This window comes from Patella vulgata, chromosome 3 (genome assembly GCF_932274485.2).
Source record: "Patella vulgata chromosome 3, xgPatVulg1.2, whole genome shotgun sequence".
Lineage (NCBI taxonomy): Eukaryota > Metazoa > Mollusca > Gastropoda > Patellidae > Patella > Patella vulgata.
Window position 1 is genome coordinate 55,499,240 of NC_065881.2, and position 19,462 is coordinate 55,518,701.

The 19,462-nt window shown below is 33.0% G+C and overlaps 1 protein-coding gene across 4 annotated transcripts in view; it reads right to left on the reverse strand.

Annotated features, from left to right (window-relative positions):
- Positions 1-360: 360 nt before the first annotated feature.
- Positions 361-19,462, reverse strand: part of LOC126816809 (serine/threonine-protein kinase PRP4 homolog) — a 19,142-nt gene continuing 40 nt past the window's right edge. The window contains exons 1-16 of one of the 4 annotated variants that reach the window (XR_007678610.1): positions 19,420-19,462; positions 15,035-15,832; positions 14,761-14,889; positions 13,937-14,197; positions 13,613-13,694; positions 13,081-13,303; positions 12,842-12,924; positions 12,443-12,530; positions 9,160-9,307; positions 8,270-8,407; positions 7,889-8,042; positions 6,567-6,681; positions 5,838-6,076; positions 1,686-5,442; positions 1,017-1,062; positions 361-579 (exon numbers count right to left, since the gene is read on the reverse strand). The exon at positions 19,420-19,462 is cut by the window's right edge and continues 40 nt beyond it. Coding sequence is in view for 1 of the 4 variants with exons in the window: in XM_050543547.1 (XP_050399504.1) it covers positions 5,239-5,442; positions 5,838-6,076; positions 6,567-6,681; positions 7,889-8,042; positions 8,270-8,407; positions 9,160-9,307; positions 12,443-12,530; positions 12,842-12,924; positions 13,081-13,303; positions 13,613-13,694; positions 13,937-14,197; positions 14,761-14,889; positions 15,035-15,832; positions 19,420-19,457 (2,700 nt within the window). In the remaining 3 variants the exon portion in view is untranslated. Of the gene's footprint in view, positions 5,443-5,837; positions 6,077-6,566; positions 6,682-7,888; positions 8,043-8,269; positions 8,408-9,159; positions 9,308-12,442; positions 12,531-12,841; positions 12,925-13,080; positions 13,304-13,612; positions 13,695-13,936; positions 14,198-14,760; positions 14,890-15,034; positions 15,833-19,419 lie in introns of all 4 variants that reach the window. The other 3 variants (XR_007678609.1, XR_007678611.1, XM_050543547.1) reach the window with 3 other exon arrangements.

Consider the following 19,462-nt stretch of genomic DNA (forward strand, 5'->3'; position numbering starts at 1 on the left):
GGATGAACCCTTTCGAGATTCCGCAACTTTTCGTTCTGTTTTCCTCGATTTGCCAAAAACTTTGCGAATGCAGTTAAAGGCTACAGTTATTCACAGATTTTTCTTTCAGATTTGGTTGTAAGTATTTGGCGATGCCTGCATAGCTATATATCTGTGATAGGTTTAGATAATAAATTTTTGGGGAATACATAACAGTTGGTTAACAGAAGCCAACAAATTCATGAATCCAAATAAAATGGTTGACAAGTTATTGAGCAGGGTTCAACATAGCAGAATTTGGTTGAAAAAAAACCACCTAAAATCACAGGATGGACAAAAATGACAATAATCACTCACATTAACTAAAGACAAAAAACACTGTTTTAAAATTTCATTAAATACTTTACATATTTCTCTTAATTTATATATATTCATATATATACAGAATGTCTTAATTTTTCAATTGGTGATTTTCTATAAGAGTTGCGGTTCTTAATTATCCTTCATGCATCTATCTCCAGTCAAATTATTCATAGGATGTTCTTCCAGGTTTTTCTCTTAACTTTCAGAATAAATACACAATACTGGAATGAAACTTACCTATAAATAAAAAATAAATAGCTTAGAAATTGAATTTAAAGGATGAACCAGTTTTGTTGTCAAATCTCAAAACCATCTGTATATTTCATATATTTTTGTCAGGCAGTTTGGTTATATCAACTAAAAATTATTTCTTTACAAACAGATGAATACCTCCAAAAGCACTAATAGTGATTATGAGATCTTGAAATCAAAGTTCAGTTCCTGGATATAATTTTTAGCTTTTTACACAAATAGTCTGACAGAATCTTTTTTTTATCAAGAATGAATAATAGGAAGCTTATCACATACCTTTAATAACCACATGAGTATAAATAATGAAATCAATTAAGCCTTAAACATCATTATGATTGAAATATATACATGAACTGTACACAAGAAATACAACAAAAGAAATTAAATGATTTATATATTTGTGAATTCTCTGGAAATTTAACCTTGGTATGAGCAGCCATTCTCGATTCTTTCTTCTTCTGTGTTAACCTACAATGTAAATGTATAATTTTATACTATAACAGGAAGATTTGTGCGGTTAAAAATCACAACACAGAATTTTCATAAATTTTCCTTAAATACCAGTATGTAAAGGTTGCAATGGAGTGGTCAACAATTCATGAATTATACTATTGAAAACTGGGGAGAATGGAATCAGTCTTCTTTGATTTTGTATTCCCTATTATAGATGCTGACAGAAATCCTTTTTGGTAAAATGACATAATGTGATTGCTAGGTTTCATTCATTTATCAAATAAATTTCTCTTCAGCCAGAGAGAGAGACCAGTTTAATGTCCATTTAACAAAAACTAGCGTCATTTCGGGAATAACAAATGGTACAGGGGTTTGAAGCAGTAGGAGGAAACCAGAGAACCCTACTCCTTGTAACATACAAGAGGGATTGAAACCACTATAGCCATGTCTTCAAACTCAAAATATGACTATTCTTATACTACAGTGGGTTTTTTCCTCCAACAGCAACACAGTGTCAATTTACTAAAAATATTGGATCTTTTTCAGCTGGTTCACAAACACAAGGGCAATATTTTCATATTCTAAAAATAAAATTGTACAATATATATATTTAACAGGTGACTTTATCAATTTATTACGTGATAAAGGCTGGTTGTTTCTGGCCTCTCAAACCTCTGCCAAGAAGATCAGTAACTTTTAGATTTATGACAGTCTCAGATTATCAGTATCCCCCAGCAGTACAGATACACAGCCTCCAAAACCACTTGTCTCGATTCATGGCAAAAAAAGAAACAGAAAAATTGTTCAGTTCCAATTGTATGTTAAGCTTTGACAAAACTTGAGAGAAAATTATTACATATGATAGACTAGAAATAGAAACAATTTTTACTATAAAATTAAACAAGCGGTTGCCATGCAAGATAGGCCCACATTTTGCAAGAGATGGACAGAGAATAAGCCAAATAAAAGCGTTTTGCACACAATAAGGGTCCATAATCCAGGATGTTACAGTCCGACATTCGTCAATATCAAAAGAAACTAAAATCTTTGGGATATAACCATACGTTTTAAACTGTCATCAAAATCAGATAAAAATTTGCGTAAAGGGGAGAGACTATTTTGACGGGAAGTTTCATTCTGATTTTCATGATATTCGACGTCAACCTCACAGTGATATATATATATATATGAACATTTTTTTTAAAAATCAAACCAAAATTGTGACCATTAGAGGGTCCATAAACTAAAAACCTGATTTTTTGTACAATCAGTGGACATGATCCAGGAAGTTACAGTCTGATATGCGCAAATATCGAAAGGAACCAAGATCTTTAGGATATAAACATACATATAAGTTTCATCAAAATCAGATAAAAATTGACACCTCTAGAGGGGTCCCGGAAGTTACGGTACCGAGATATTTTAGGTTTCATCATAATTGGATAAAAATTGTGATCTCTAGAGGGTCCACAACGTTGGTATTACATACTTTTACACTATTTGCGTACCAGAAGCGTCCACTTTATCAGCCAGTTTCGGTCCGATTTTCATGAAAATCAAACTCAACCATCATTAAAGTGTAACGATGATATAGCTGAATAGTTTTTGAAATCAGATAAAAATTCCACAAGCTAAACCCATGATTTTTCATACAATTAGAGGTCATCATCCAGGAAGTTAGTCCGATATGTACCAATTTCAAAATGTACATAAACATACATTATAAGTTTCATCAAAATCGGATAAAAATTGTTATGTCTACAGTGTCAAAGAGCTAAAAACTAGATTTTTCGTATAATCCATGTGCCAATATCGAAAGGAATCAAGATCTTTGGTATATAAACCTATATTTCAAGTTTCTTCAAAATCAGATAAAAATTGTGACCTGTACAAGTTCCACAAACAAAATGTGAATGGACACACTGACGGAATGATAGGGGTAACGACAATTTATGTCCACATGAAAATGTGGGCGTATAAAAGAAGATGAAACGATGATAAAATATATAAAAAAAAGTAGCCCTCATTTAATAAGTTAGTCTCAAGTTTTGTTTGAGTTTATGAAAATGACACATTTCTTAGCCAGTTATATAGCAATGTTCTTATTACAAAAGGGTTAATCTTCAAAGTTCTTGATCACAAATGTCACCAAAGGCAAATTTTGCAGCTTATTTTCAAACACATTCAAAATGAGAATTTATATAAAGGGCTTTTAGAACCGTAAATCATCTATAAATATGAAGTTGATGAATATGTTACTGACAAGAAAAAATCAACAAAATGAGAATTTAAGGAGAACTATTGTGAATAAGAAACAACGATTAAGTTCAAATTTTTCTTGAAAAATAAAAGTTAAAAAACTAAAAGCAATATGGCTAAAAAAAGTGTGCAATAAAAAAACAAACTCATTACCAATTAGTGAGTTTTTGTAGGCTAGCATTCTATTTATTCATATAATTGGCCACCATTTAACCTATATAGAAGACAAAAGATACATAGTACCTACAATTAATTAAAATATTTCAATATTCACAGATAAATTGTTGGATGTACATAATCATAATATTACAAACAACAGCCTTCATGGCTTTAATATATCTATACAAAATCAGACGAGAAAAAATGTTTTAATGTCCACTCAAGAAAACCTGGTTATATTTTGACACCTGAGTGGTATTTTGTTTATACCAGGGTGCAGAAGAAAGAGGAAATCAAGGACCTTATTTAAATCTCATCAGGTTAGAGTTCCCACACTGTATACCTTTATCCCCACAATCACAGAATCAAAACGCAACTTACAAATAAAATCAAAACATCCATTTTTGGGGGGACGATTTCCTGAAAACTTCATATTTTTGGACATTACCTTATACACTAACCTGAATAACCTATACTTAGAATTAATATATATATATACAAAAAGTTTTAAACACACTAGTTCTGAAAATGACATCAATAAATGTATATGCAAATGCAAATCATCAACTATTACAATGAAATCAACATTAATATTTTATACATTGTAAAATTCCTTCAAATATTCCATCTAATATTAATCCCTTGAACTAAATCTAAATTATGTACATTAATGATAACATGGATACAAAAATAATGTTTGAAATACTCCAGCAGTAAAATCCTAACTCATAATAGATTCTAACCAGAGTAGCTAACATACAGAAAAACAACAAGTTTTTACAAAAAGGGGGATAAAACTGAGCTGCTGTGAAAGTCATTAGACCGAAACTGAACCAAATTGATAATAGAAACTAGAAGGCAAAATACTATGACCTGTTTTCTTAGTGTTTTAATAATACTGCTTTATTCTTAATAACACGGTTTTATTATCAGGAATCAAAACAAATAAAATTTGGTGTAGTGCTACCAGAACACTGCCATCAGTTGCCCAAATTTTCCTTTCAGGACAACTTCTAACAAGCACAACTGCCACCAAGAAACTGCTACAAGGTATAAATGCCACCAAGGACAATGTTACCTAGAATAATCACAATGCTACTTAGACCAACCACAACGTCATCTAGAAATAACTGACAATTAGGACAAACATCCGAGTCTACAATTGTTCCGACATAATTTATCCTAAAAGTCACATATCCTAAGCAGACATTGCAAAACAACAGTTGTTTTACTATACAATTAAACAGTACCATAGTTATAATAAAATTATACTAAGACTTATCTGGCTGCTTTGTCAAACCTTAGATATGTAGATACAGTAGAATATAACACACCACGGGCCGAGATGACCACATATTTATCTGAAAAAATATTCATTTAATAAGTTAAATATAAGGAATTCTCTTCAAATATATAACATAAGATTCCAAGGCTCAGAAGATATTTACATTTTGGTAGGAGGTGAAATAATTCAGTATTTTTCAGTTAATACTAAAATTCAACTGATGGTGAAGAACAATGTTAGCCACTCTGGTTGGAAGTGTCTATTATGTTCCTATTTCTATCTAATTAGCACTTCAATACTCAATTATTTGTAATTTTCTCCTCTTATACATTCATCTCATCATTAAAACAAAACACCTCATTATATCAAGTGTATTGTATAAATTCAATCTCCTTAAAAAAAAATCCACCGAAAGAGATGATAGTAGATTAAGTTTTTTCAAGATTATTTGGATATTTATCTTGGTATTTCACAAAGTCTTAATGGATTTAGATTTTTTCTTGTATAAAAGGGTGATTTAAAGCTTGACTAATGCTGAAACGTTTCGAAGGGTCCAACATAAGTGTTTTTTCTAACAAATCTTTCAGTTGTGTAACTTTTCTCAGCTGATCATCTGGTAGACGTTGATATCCTACTAATTCTGCTAACAGATCTTTACTGGGACTAATAGTACTCAACACTGTCACCTTCTCCTGAAAAACACCAACATTTACATTAAGAACTGGAATACTGAATCTATCATTTGACTATCACACATGAATATAGATTGTATAATGTCTTCATTTATATTAGGATGTTTTACAGATACCAGGTAATGTTATTGATTTACCAGAGGAACCCAGAGAAAACCCATGTGGTTAGGCAGGTAACCCTACTCATAGTCACACACAAGCCTGGATTGTGCATTGAAGATAGATGTTATACTGTTGTGTTCTGAAACATGTTTTCAGCAGTCTGTCTAACCATCTAGTGCTGGCAGTACATGCAATTCTATATTCCCTTTGAAATCAAAATGCATTCAAATATGTAGAAATTACAACTAACCCAGTCATGGATGTTGTACTTAACAACTTTTAAATTTACTTACCCTTAATGTGACTTTATCCACTTCTCTATACAAAAAGTTATAATTAGCATCGAAATGTTGATCTTTAAACATGCTCTTACGGATGAGCTTATTGGGAATCTTTCCTTTTAGATCCATCATAAATTTGAGCATCTCATTGTTAGATTGTCCAGGAAACATAATTCTTCCAGTATACAGTTCAAATATAGTTGTACCCACTGACCACATATCTATAGCATGATCATATCCTCTACCTAGTACTAGAACATTCAAACAAAACATATCTTATAGCATAATCATTCTCAAAACATTCAAACAAAACATATCTTATAGCATAATCATTCTCAAAATATTCAAACAAAATATCTCAAACCATGAATCATATTATTATATACCTAGTACAAGTAACGAAACAAAGAGACAAATGGGGTTTAATGTCCACTCGACTCAACCCAGTCCATTTCAGGACCAAAGTAGTTTTATTTCAATAACTTGCATTCATGTATGGGTCTTTAGCTGGGGATCAAAACCATGACACTTGACATCTTATAATCTAAGTGCATGTGCTAGACCACTAAACCACCCACCCCCTTTGAAACTTCCAAACTTGACATATACATGTAGGTTGAATCGCATATACCTGCCATCTAGTAGTTTTACCTTTGGCTATATATAACATGTGATAATCAAATGCAAATCAAGGGTTTTTTATTTTTTTGTAGAAAAGTTTGAACAAAATGTTTTACTTACTGATTTCTGGAGCTCTGTAGAACCTACTAACTAGGTATGGTGTTATATCGTTTTCAGATACATGTGAAGCAGAACCAAAATCACATAATTTTAAAACCAGTTTTGAATCATTCACCTGTAAAGGAGTTACAAAGATAGTACTTATAATTATATACACTATTAAAACTGATGTTTAGCTGGTAAATATCGATAAGCTAGACATTACGAGGTAAATTATTTGTAAAATATTTGTAAAATATTTGTTAAAGATAGGTTGCCAGGCAACAAAACATACACCCACAGCAGCTAAATCGTCTGAGCGGTTGACAAGGGTTGTCGCATATTTATTCCCTTGTAGGTAATTGGGGGCCTTTACAAGACAGTTCCATACAGATCAGATTATAAATTTTGTCGTTTGAGGGTTTACAAGGTTCTACAAACTGAAACAAGGGTCTCAACTCTGGAAGTAATCTAAAGAAATTGTTGAAATTTGAAAGGCTTTTTCGTTTTACTAATTTAAATAATGCATATAAATTTCATACAGATTACATGATCACTTTTGTCATTCAAACGTTCACAATCGCCATAACTCTAGAAATTATTGACGGAAATTGCTGAAATTCAATAGACCTGTTTCACAAATTTAAATGATGCATATAAATTTCATACATATTGGATGATAACTTTCATCAATCGAGCATTAACAAGGTTTAACAAAGTGAAACAAGGGCAATAAGTCTAGAAGTAAATATTGTAAATTGCTGAAATTCAATAGGCTTTTTCGTTTCACTAATTTAAATCATGCATATAAATTTCACAAAGATTGTATGTTAACTTTTGGCATTAGAGCGTTCACAAGGTTCAACAAAGTGAAACAAGGGCCATAACTCTAAACGTAATAAACGGAAATTATTGAAATTAAATAGGCTTCTTCATCTCACTAATGTAAACAAGGTTCATCAAAGTGAAACAACGGCCATAACTCTAGACGTAATAAACGGAAATTATTGAAATTAAATAGGCTTCTTCATCTCTATAATGTAAACAACATATATCAATTTTAAAACAATTGGATGATAGATTTTGGCGTTAGAGCGTTCACAAGAAATTGTGGACGATGGACGGACGGGGGCGACGGCAATATACGACCACATTTCAATGTGGGCGTATAAAAATGACGGAAACATTAAAATAAAACTTTGAAATCTTTTGTGTTGAAAAGCAATGCGGTCGAAAGTAGACCTCCCAATCCTAAGCGCAGACGACAAGCAACCTAGTTTCCAATTCAACATCGCCTAATAGATAAGCTTATAAAGATAAAATATCAAAAGTAATTCACTCACTAAAATATTATCAGGTTTGATATCACCATGCAGTATAGAACTTCGCTTTAATAACTTTAATGCAAGGAATAACTGCTGACTATAGGAACGTACAGCTTTAATATGTAGACCAATATCTTTACCATACTTTTTTAATATCTCTCTTAAATTCATACTGAAAAATATGAAACATTCCAAATATACTACAAAATAAAATCAGGAAAGGTTGTTTTCGTGACATACTTTTGTAGACAATATTGAAAATAAATAAAATCAGGAAAGGTTGTTTTCGTGACATACTTTTGTAGACAATATTGAAAACATTAAATATTCGGTGTGCTAAAGAGATCAATTTTCAAACCTTTAATTCAATTGGGCACATTAACATTAAACAAAACTTACCTTAACGATTCAAACGCTAAGCAAAGATGATTTTTATGAAAGAAATTACGATATAATCGTAAACAATGAAACTTGTCATCTGGATCAGCATCATTCAATTTACGGAGAAATTCCAATTCTTTTAAACCTGTCTTGTGCCTAAAACAAAAGATATTAGACTGAATAATTTATAGAATAAAATGAATAGTGATAAATATTCAACTTTGCTAAACACTAGTAGATCAATTAACTTATAAAGGCCTAAAATCAACCGTAAAGATACATTCTCACAAAAGTATTTATAGGGTAGTTATTTCCAATAAAAGTATGGCAAATTTGGTATAAATGGAAACTAGTGACACCCAATCTTACCAGAAAAATACCGGATTCCTTGAAAAACACCAATGAGCCAAGCACTGGGCAAAAATATCAAGGTATCACGAAGTGGCAACCCGAACGCTTATTGTCTGCCAGCTTGACTTAGTAAGCGCTTGTTATCTTGATTGAATGGTTAGGCGGTTTTAGGAACATTCAGCGGTTTAACTGTTTAAAAGACTCTGTAATTAAACGGCGGAAAAAGAAGTTGGCAGAAGATAATCCAAGAATTTACTCAGGCTTCAATATGTATGGCAAACTGACAGTAACGACAAATACATTCTGAAAATGGGCCCTCCCTCAATCAAATTACATGACAAACATGGTTTCTAGAAATAGATTTTTTTATATCTTGAGGTATTTCCTTGAGAATACAATATTTTGAGAGGGATTTGAGCACATTTTTGATAGATTAATTAGTTTGAATATGTTTTAAGTCCAAATATATCATCAAATCACCCAGTTTGTACGCGGGATGGCATCTTTACATTAAACAAAAAAAATCTTCTTTTTTAATCTTACATCTCAAAACTTACATCATTTCATTGTTTCTGATGATTTTTATTGCTATTTCTTGATTACCACGAGCAGCATCTCTAGCTCGAACTACATTACTGAATACACCATGTCCAGTATAACCATATACAGTATAACGTTTATCTAACACTTCACCTATTCTTACTCCTGTAAAATAATATTAACAATGTACATAGATTACCATGCAAGCAATGAAACATACACCCACTACCAAATTTTCATCTGAACCAACATGGAAAAACTTTCCCAAAATTATTAGGCTTTCACCTTCGGTGAAAGACTATTGTTATTACTAAGATTAATATTATTATTATTTTTTTATTGGGGGAAGCTAGATCTCAGCAACTATAAGAGATAGAGGTTTGAAATTTGATTTTCTATCGGAAAAGTTGTGTGCAGCTACTGCTTAAAGCTATTTCGAAATTTGTGCGCATAGCGGAAATGCGTCAAATCTTTAACGTGCACGAAAATTGAAAATCGGCCATCATTCTCTTAATTCTCAATCGATTCTTCAGATATTTACATTTTTGGATAGCTGGAGACATTTCTGAGCAGATAGCAGTTCAAAACTGTGGAAATTAGAAACTTTGTCGCTCTAATTTTTTTGGTGAAAATTGGAAAATTTTGAAAATTTTCCAATTTTTTTATTTTTGTGAATTTTTAAATCTCAGTTATATTTTTGGATAGCTGACATCAATCCGATTCCAATAATATAAGTTTTTTTCTGAAATATTGACTTTGATTTTTCACTTTTTTTCGCATTTTGGTCAAATCGTAGAGTTCTTATTTTTTTAAAACGGCTCCAACGATTTTTCTGAAACTTCAGGAATATGAAGTCGAAGGACCAGACCAGTGCATGAACTGTAAATGAAAATCCCCTAATCACCGGAAGTAGTCAAGAAAGGTATCCAAACTTTGACAAAATTGTGAAAAATGGGTGTCTGTGCGGAAAATGCGATGTATCAACAGTGTTCTTGTCGTTTAGTTAAAGTTTTATATCTTTTAATAGCCAATTAAATTGTCTATCAGATGGTACTAAAGCGGCATGTTTCTATCAAAAATTTAAAAAGTTATGTGACTTTGAAAAGTAACGTTTTTTACGATTTCGAGCAACTTTGGACGCATGTTTCTCGGAAAGTCTCCCAACGATTTTTTAAAAACTTTCTCAATCGAGAGGCTAATGGGTACTCTGTTTTGTGAAACCACTGTACAATTTCTCTAATTGTCATGGGTAGCCGAAAACAGAGATCAAAAATCGAAAACGTCGTATTTTTACGATTTGGGGCATTTTTAGAGGCCTATTTCTCGAAAAGTCAACATAATTCTTTTTTGGAACTTCTTCTACAGAGAGGCCTATCGGTAGGGTTATACATAAAACGATTTTACAATAGTCCCAAATTTCAGGAGTAGCAGAAGAAAGGGATCGAAAATTGAACACGGCACCTTTCATTGGTAAGCGAAACATAAGTCGGGGATACAATCTGTACGTTTTGTCAACGTATAGAGCCAATTCAAGAGTGCTTTTATCAGTGATGATATTTGAACTAAAATTATTTCAACTATGAGTGTTTTCTTCTATCCAAAATATGTGTTTAGTGACCCTGTAACAGAAATAGTTGATAGCTGTGTGTAATAATTAGTCTTTGAATTAATATTGTTGCTTCTTTGTCAAATTTATCTTATACCGGTAATCATCTGGACAGAAATCGACGGCTAGCGCTGTTTATAAGAAAGTCCAATTTGTTAAGCGGTTGCAGTAGTATCGTACAGTAGTATCGAATATTGCACCTATGATAAAAGGCATGACGTTGTTTGGGAAAAAACTCTATCTGTATTAGTGACGTCAAATCTTTAACGTGCACGAAACCAGAAAATTGGCGATATTTCATTGATTTATTTTTTTTTATTTCAACAATTCGCTTCCGCGTAGGGGTCTTTAGCAGTTGAAGGAAACCGGAGGACCCGGAGAAAACACACGAGTTTAGACATGCGACATACTCCTTGTCACTTTCAACTGGGGAATCGAAACCCAGCCAGTTGACTCAATAACAGACCGTATGATACAGCGCAGTCCCAAAGGCTGTAGCCTACCGTGCAAATTCCAGCCAGCATAATGTATCTATATAAGAAACATTTCTTCCTACTGGCAATTTACAAACAGTCCCCAAGGCTAGCCTACCGTGTAATTTCCAGCCAGCATAATGTATCTATATAAGAGACATTTATTCCTACTGGCGATTTACAAATTTTGCATGAAGAAATTAAATTCATAAGAACAGAAACATGACTAATGCACAGTATCATATTGATTATAAAAGTACAATGTATATATTGGTTACACTATATATGTCACAAAACAATAATCATTAGATAATAATAATTATTTACTAATTATAAAAATCATTTTAAGAGGTAGGAGTTATCCGTTGTTTAATTTAACAGTTATATAATTACTTTTCTCGGGAAAGCCGCCAATGATTTCTTTCAAACTTGCTCAATCGAGATTCTACTGGGTAGTGTATTGTGTGAAACCCTTGTACAATTTTTCTAATTGTCATGGGTAGCCCAAAAAAGAGATCGAAAATTGAAAACAGCGTATTTTTACGAGTTGGAGCATGTTTAGGGGTCAATATCTGAGTTATGCTAGAGTGTGTTTTTTATTTTTTTTTGGGGGGGGGGGGGGGCGGGAGTGGTGGGGATAGTCTTTTGTCATATATCTGGCGATCGTGTGACGCCTTTGCGACCGTGAAAGCCTTCAGCATTGCGCGCAATTCTAGTTGTTTTTATTATTAGGGTGACCTTAAAAACATCTCTGTTTCGCTTAACGCTACCGAACAAACTAAAACCACCCCTGACTTAAAATATTTTATTTCACTTTTCCGCGATCATTTTATTTTATTTTGTGTGTCAACCTGAAATATATCATGAGGGTTATTTCCCTTTACTATGTCTATGGACTATGGTATTATTCATTACTGAAACTGGGTAATCAAGATGAAAGCGTCAGAAGTATAATTCTCACAGTTAATGTCAATAATAGGTGAAAATCGAAAGGCTTCTTTTTTGTTATGCAAGCTATGAAAAGAATATTTTTTGTCACTTGCTGTGTTTCAAATTACAGGAAATCCAAACAATAAATACCCAGAGATGTACACAGTTGTACAGTAAACAATTCTAAGAGTCTTTCTTTAATAAATTACATTTGGGATGGTTCCTTTAAATTAACTTTTAAAATATCACATTTAAAATATATATGTATCTTTTTAGATTTAATGCACTTACTATAGTAGCCTTCAGCATCATCCCAATTATCAGTTAAAGCTGGATTCTCATTTGCACCAAATGAAAATTTACCAATACCAGAAGGACTCTACAACATAAAACAATTTCTTGGTAAATAAAGAATTCACACTCTTCGCTGCCTAAAAGTTAACAGCAATCAGAAAAGATTGCTATGGCATAACACTATGACGGGGTTGAAAAAAAAATAATAAAAAATAATGTTTATTGTAATTTACATGTACATCAACCATTCCTTCTTCTGTGTTGTGAACTTAATTAGCCATAATTAGTCAATATACTTCTTAATTATGTTTCTTCCATTAACACAACATGTATTTATGTCAATCACTTACTCTCAAAAGAAAAATTTATATCTATTCAGTTAAAAAATGAACTTACATCATAATTTTCTGAAAACATATCTGCTGTTTCTGAAAACATGTCTCTATCACCAGTTTTATTAGACTTCTTCTCATCATTTTCTGAAATGTAAATTCCCTTTTAATAAATTTAATTTCTATCAAGTATGAATGCAGTAAAGTAGCCCGTGTATACAGAGAAAATGGATTGTTCCTTGTCATATCTCTTATATAGCTAAACCAATTAAAAATTTATGAATTATAAAAATTAACACAAACCATCATCATTGTCATTGACCACATGACTCTTTTTCTCTCTGATAGATTCTTCAAAATCTGGAATGTTCTCTTCATCGTGTTTTAAATCTTGTTTAGCTCTATCAGCTATATCACTAGCACTGGAACTATGGGAACTTTCACCATCACTATCAGATACAGTATCAACAGTCTGTCTACTTTCTTCATTTATAACATCATTTGTAACAGGATTACTTTGAAATTTCTACATAAAACAAAGTTCAAAATTAAAACATAATTCCTTTCTTTGATATTAAATTATCATCGAAAATTAACAAAAATTAAAAACCTCGTACAAATTTCAATATGATCAGATGGTAATTGAGGTCTATCCTATGTTAACAAGACTTCTTATGGTTTAATAATTACGGCAATTAAATTGCTAACAAGATTTCAAACAAAACGAGCGGAAACATTATCCCTAAAATATTTGTGTTTACTGTCTGACAAATATGACTCAGATTTTAATAGAGAATTAGTCAATTAGCTGTTTTTCATTAAGAATTAATCTTACCTGCAGTAAAGCTTGTCTCTCTCTTCTTCTTCTCTCTATAATAGCATCTTCATCTTCTTCTTCATCAGGAGCTATATCTAATCTATAGTGAAATATATACAAGAATTATTTATTTAATTAATCAATATTAATCTGTACTTTATAATTTTCCTAGGTGTGTATGAACAGGCCCTCATCTAAATTTGTTTTAAATTATCTCAAAGAATGTAGTTAACCATAAACTCACAGAATGAATAATAAAAAGATTCACATGTACATGTACAATCAATATATATGTCGATGATTAATCATGAATTATTATCAAGAAATGAATATTGTACATACTCTTCATCACTACTAGAGGAATGATGTGGAGGTGCCATGCCTTCTGATAAACTTCCTTTAAATTTATCTTCTTTTCTTCCATCTGATCGTCTTCTACGATCTCTCGGTGATCTACGTCCATCTCTTCTTCCATTATTACGATCATGTGATCTACTTCTACTACGCATCCCTCCACGATATCTGTCTTGTGGTCTACTGTTCATCATACCATTACCTCTGGTCCTATCTCGTATTCTATCAGGCGAGCGACTTCTACGTAACCTAAATGTTCAAATAAAATTTACTTTAATATGTTTAACATATATACATGTAGTTCAATTTATGCAAGCCTGGAAATAAGGCACCTGTCACAGACAATGTTAGGCACAGATTCAGGCTTTGTCAGGCACAAACCTCTGGTGCCTGTCATTTTGTCTGGCACTGATTTGCCTTTTTTTATTGATATTATTAATACATGTCCGGCACTAAGTTGGAAATGTCAGGTACTATTTCATTAGTGCCTGACATTTTGTTTGGTACATCTTAAACCATTATTTCCAGGCCTGAATTTACGACATAAATTCTAAATCAAAATAACACAGATACAAAAGTAGAACAAGAATTGTTAGCTCTGCAAACTTTAGCAAAAAATAAGAAGTGACATCAGGTGTTCAGGAAAGAGAAGCATACATATACCACTATTTTATAACCAATACTCATTACTTTGTCACCACAAATGGATATTTGAACACTAACGATTCTTGGTTCTTCACAGTATTTACATGTAATGTTCAATGTTAATGCATTGCGATACAGTGAAGATTGGAAGATTCCACAATATTTACCTCTTGCTTGGACTATTAGAACGTGGTTGATTACGAGGTGGTGAAAAATGGCGTCTGGGTGGTGGAGGGGAGTTTACTCTACCTCTTTTATGATAGTCATCTCTTGACACAGCATGATTTGAATGAGATCTGCATGAGAGATAAAACAATTATATAACTGTGAACAAAATCATAAAATCTTTTGCTTGATTGATTTACATGTACATGTACTTATGAAAGGAAATTAAACATTTTGTGAAAAATACTGTGTACAAATACATGTATATAAGCTTACCTTCCAGGTGAAATTCTACTTCTCCTGTCTTTATCTCTTGATGTTTCCCTGCCTGTGTGTGCTGGTGATGATCGGCGTTCTCGTTTTGAATTAGGTGATGATCTTGATGATGAATGATGATCTCTGCCCGAGGACGAACCCATAAAATATTTTTCATTTTGATTAGATCGAGATTGTGAACGTGATCTACTTCTATTGTCTATTTGAGGTATTGTTTTTTTACGTTTCCTCTCCCTATTCTCTTTTCCCTCACGAGGAAGAGTCTCTGACAAAGATTTTTGTCTAGAACCAGGCACATTAACATAAGGTAGATTACTTTTTTCTTCTATTATTTCTATATCATCTAAGTCATCATCATCATCATCTTGAACAGAATTTTGTTTTAATAAAGCATGTGTTTTTTCAACTATATGAATGTCATGATCAATCTCCCCTTCTTCTTCACCTGAGTCTGCATAGCCTTGAACAATAAGTTTCATAGCATTGAGCGTTTCATCTTCCGTTTTACCACTCTTGCCATCTAACTGTGCCCACAGTGCCTGTCTTGCTGCCTCTAATTCATCAAGATCGATTGTCTCTTCCACTTTATATTTTTTATTTGATATTTTAGGAACATTTTCTTCTTTTTCTTTTTCATGTTTTCGCTTCTTTTTCTTGTGTTTATGACGTGACTTGTCTGACTTAGATCTGTCTGTACTTGTGTGTCTATGTTTGTGTTTGTGCTTCTTTTTACTACTGTGCTTTTTTTTCTCTTTTTTTAAAGAATTCTCATCACTGCTCAGCTCATTACTTTCATCACTGAAAATAAATGTAGCATAATGAAAGATAAGCTTACAATCATCATGTAAAAACCAACCAAGCAGATAGTGATACACCCATACTTTTTACAAGAGATGGACGGAGAACAGGGAAAATCAAAGGGCTCGTCCTCTCATTGTCCCACTGCTTCACATCGAATTTGAAATAAAAATCAGTTAAAATCTGATTCAAAATTCACCATCATAATTCAGTATGCCATACACATAATGACAAAGGCTCAGTTTTAAAAATAGTGTCCTTATTGGTCACAGCTTTCCATAGTTGTAGGGAGCTTGCCTATATTGGGGGCGGGAACCAAGGTGGCTAAGTGGGTAAGAACTAAGACGCTGGTTTGCTAGTATGGCGGTCGGGTGTTGGATCACTGCATTGGTCGAGAAAGTTCATCAGGATTTTCAGATGGGGTCTAGACAAGGTCTTATTTTCTCCCTAAAATGTTCCTTTACATTGTTCAGGCGTTCACAGCAACTAACCTACGACTGTTTAGCAGTAAAAAGTTGTTCAGTAAAATTGACTGGGGGCTGATGCCTTTTCGACAAGGATTCTTCAATAGGACGGTTCCTGAATGTACTGGGCGAGTGTAAAGATAGCGTGTACCAAGCTCAAGGGCAGTTAACTCTGTTTGACTTAATATTTGGTCCAAAAACTGGATATGATTTTCAGCGGAAAAGTAGGTTTCGAATTACGTCTGACCGTACCTTTATTTTTATTGGCGGATGGTGTAACTCGGCGGGAGATGTTTGGGAAAATGTTAGGCCTGTGGAATATGACAATTGGACCCACATCAGGTGAGTCTGGTGAGTGGAACTATTTTTTCTAGAATTTTAAAAAATTCAAATATTTTCCATTTCTTTACATATGAATATTCCAACATAATTTTACGATTTTATGACACTTTAGGAAATATTCTATTCATAAAAAGATAGGTTGCCAGGCAACGAAACATACGCCCACAGCAGCTATATCGTCCAGGCAGTCAACAAGAGAGAGAGAGAGAGAGAAATGGGGTTTAACGTCCACTCGACACAAACTAGGTCATTTCGGGACTAACATGGTTTAATTTTATTTCAATAATTCGCTTGCGTATAGGTCTTTAGCAGTGGGAGGAAACCGGAGGACCCGGAGAAAACCCACGAGGTTGGACAGGCGACCCTACTCCTTGTCACGTACAACCGGGGATTCGAAACCACGCCAGTCGACTCAATGACAGATTTTATGATACAGCGCGCGCACGCTAACCATTCAGCCATCCAACCCCCCCAGTCAACAAGAGTTGTCGCATATTTTTACTTTTTTAATATATTAAAATCTGATTAAGAGTAATAATCCATTAAGTTTTTATAAAGTTTTGCCCCATGCTAACGTTTAGTATACGAAACTTTTAACATCATGGATTTACAAATGTAGCTGTTGAAGTCATAAAGATTCATTGAAAATCAATATACTTGTTCGTCTCAAGACCTTAAACTCTTGTGTATCAATCTGAAGTCAATCGGATGATAACTTTAGCCTCTAGAGCGTCACAAGATTTTTCAAAGTAATCAAGGGCTATAACTCGGGCAGCAATTATCCGAAATCGTTGAAAATCGATAAGATTCTTTATCTCATGGCCTCAAACACTGTGTATAAATTTAACGTCAATTGGATATTAACTTTAGCCTCTAGAGCATCCACTAGATTTTTCAAAGTGATCAAGGGCCATAACTCTGGCAGTAATTATCCAAAATCGCTGAAAATCAATAGGATTCTTTGTCTCATGACCTTAAACACTGTGTATAAATTTAAAGTCAATCGGATATTAACTTTAGCCTCTAGAGCGCCCACAAGATTTTTCAAAGTGATCAAGGGCCATAACTCTGGCAGTAATTATCGGAAATCGCTGAAAATCAATAGGCTTCTTCGTCTCATGACCTTAAACACTGTGTATAAATTTAAAGTCAATCGGATATTACCTTTGACCTCTAGAGTGTCCACAAGATTTTTTGAAGTGATCAAGGGCCATAACTTAGGCAGTAATTATCGAAAATCGTTGAAAATCAATACGCTTCTTCGTCTCATGACCTTAAACACTGTGTATAAATTTAAAGTCAATCGGATATTAAATTTAGCCTCTAGAGCGTACACATGCAATTGTGGATGCCGGACCGACAGACCGGGGCGACAACAATATACGACTACATTTTAATGTGGGCGTATAAAAACGAATTGTCATGGACGTAATCATGCGTTAAATTGAGAATTAAGAAAAAATATATCAAATAACGGTACATGGCGAAAACTGGAAGTTGAATATCTGTCATGGATGCCTATGGTGAGCACTGTAACTATTTGTTTTCATTCCGTAAAAACGTGCTTATTCTGCCTTTTCTCGTGATTAAATTTTAGCCGATATTATTCGATCTGTAGAAAATGGACCGAACCCAATCCAAAGAAACAGCATTATTATTGACAGACATAAATAAAACAGTATGAACGCACGTTATTTAAAAGTAGAATTATATATCGTATCAACAAAGAATAATTCACATAGAAACTGAAGTGAAATGTTAGGCCAATTTATTATCACTGACATATGACATAATAATGTCATGTGATATTGTAAGTAGGCTGTCTATTTCAAATTGTAAAAATAATGTTTGTCACTAGTAGTATCTGATTAGATGGGTATGAAAATCTTTAGCGCTGGTTTGTTTAGTTTATTTCAGTTATTTTTTCTATGCAAGCTCTTTAGATAGACTCTGAAGCCGAGGCATCATGCATTCCTTCTTTCTATTTCTCCATATACATTGTATCTTCCTTTTCCCCCTGCTTGAAAGGCATATTTTAGGATTTGTGTGATGGAAGCAAATGTTTAAAAAGGAGAAATAGCAAACAATCGTCAAATTTATGCCTAACCCTGTCCATTGATAACCACTTTTCCTGCAAAAAGGGGGTCTTCTTAGTTATCTGAATGATTGTGAATTTAATAAGGAGTATCCAAACTGTTATTCTTTTCTACAAAGTTTCATGTTAATTCATTGAAAAACATATTTTTTACATTGCACTGAAGTCAAATTACCACTTTTTGGACCAGATTTAGATTTCGGACCGAAAAAACAAAACTAACTAATAAAAATTGAATATAAAAAATTTGCTCAAAAAATAAAATTTGGTTGGTACATGCTAGTAATGAAACCTACGTTCAGAGCTGAACCAGTAGGCCTATAAGTTACAGTCGCCTATCAACTATATGAATTTGTCACGCCACTCTAATTGGGCACGCTGGCTTGGAATTTTGACAATTTCGAAGGTCAAACGTGATATTGTGTATGATATTATTCAAAATGGATTAAAATGACAGATTAATCAGATTAAAATTCATAACGAACGGTCATCAAAAAGAACGTAATACGTAATATTTACGAACATGCCGAACATACCCATGAATCACGACCCAAGTTTCAGTACTAAACTGAAGATGTATAGTTCACATTGAGTATTCTTTAAAAATATCAACGGAACCAAATTATTAACAAAGGGTAAATAAAGGTTAGGATTTTAAGCATAAGTGAGAAATAACAAAAAGGCACCTTATTTCAACTATACGTTCTTTTTTTCCGGCGTCCATTTTGT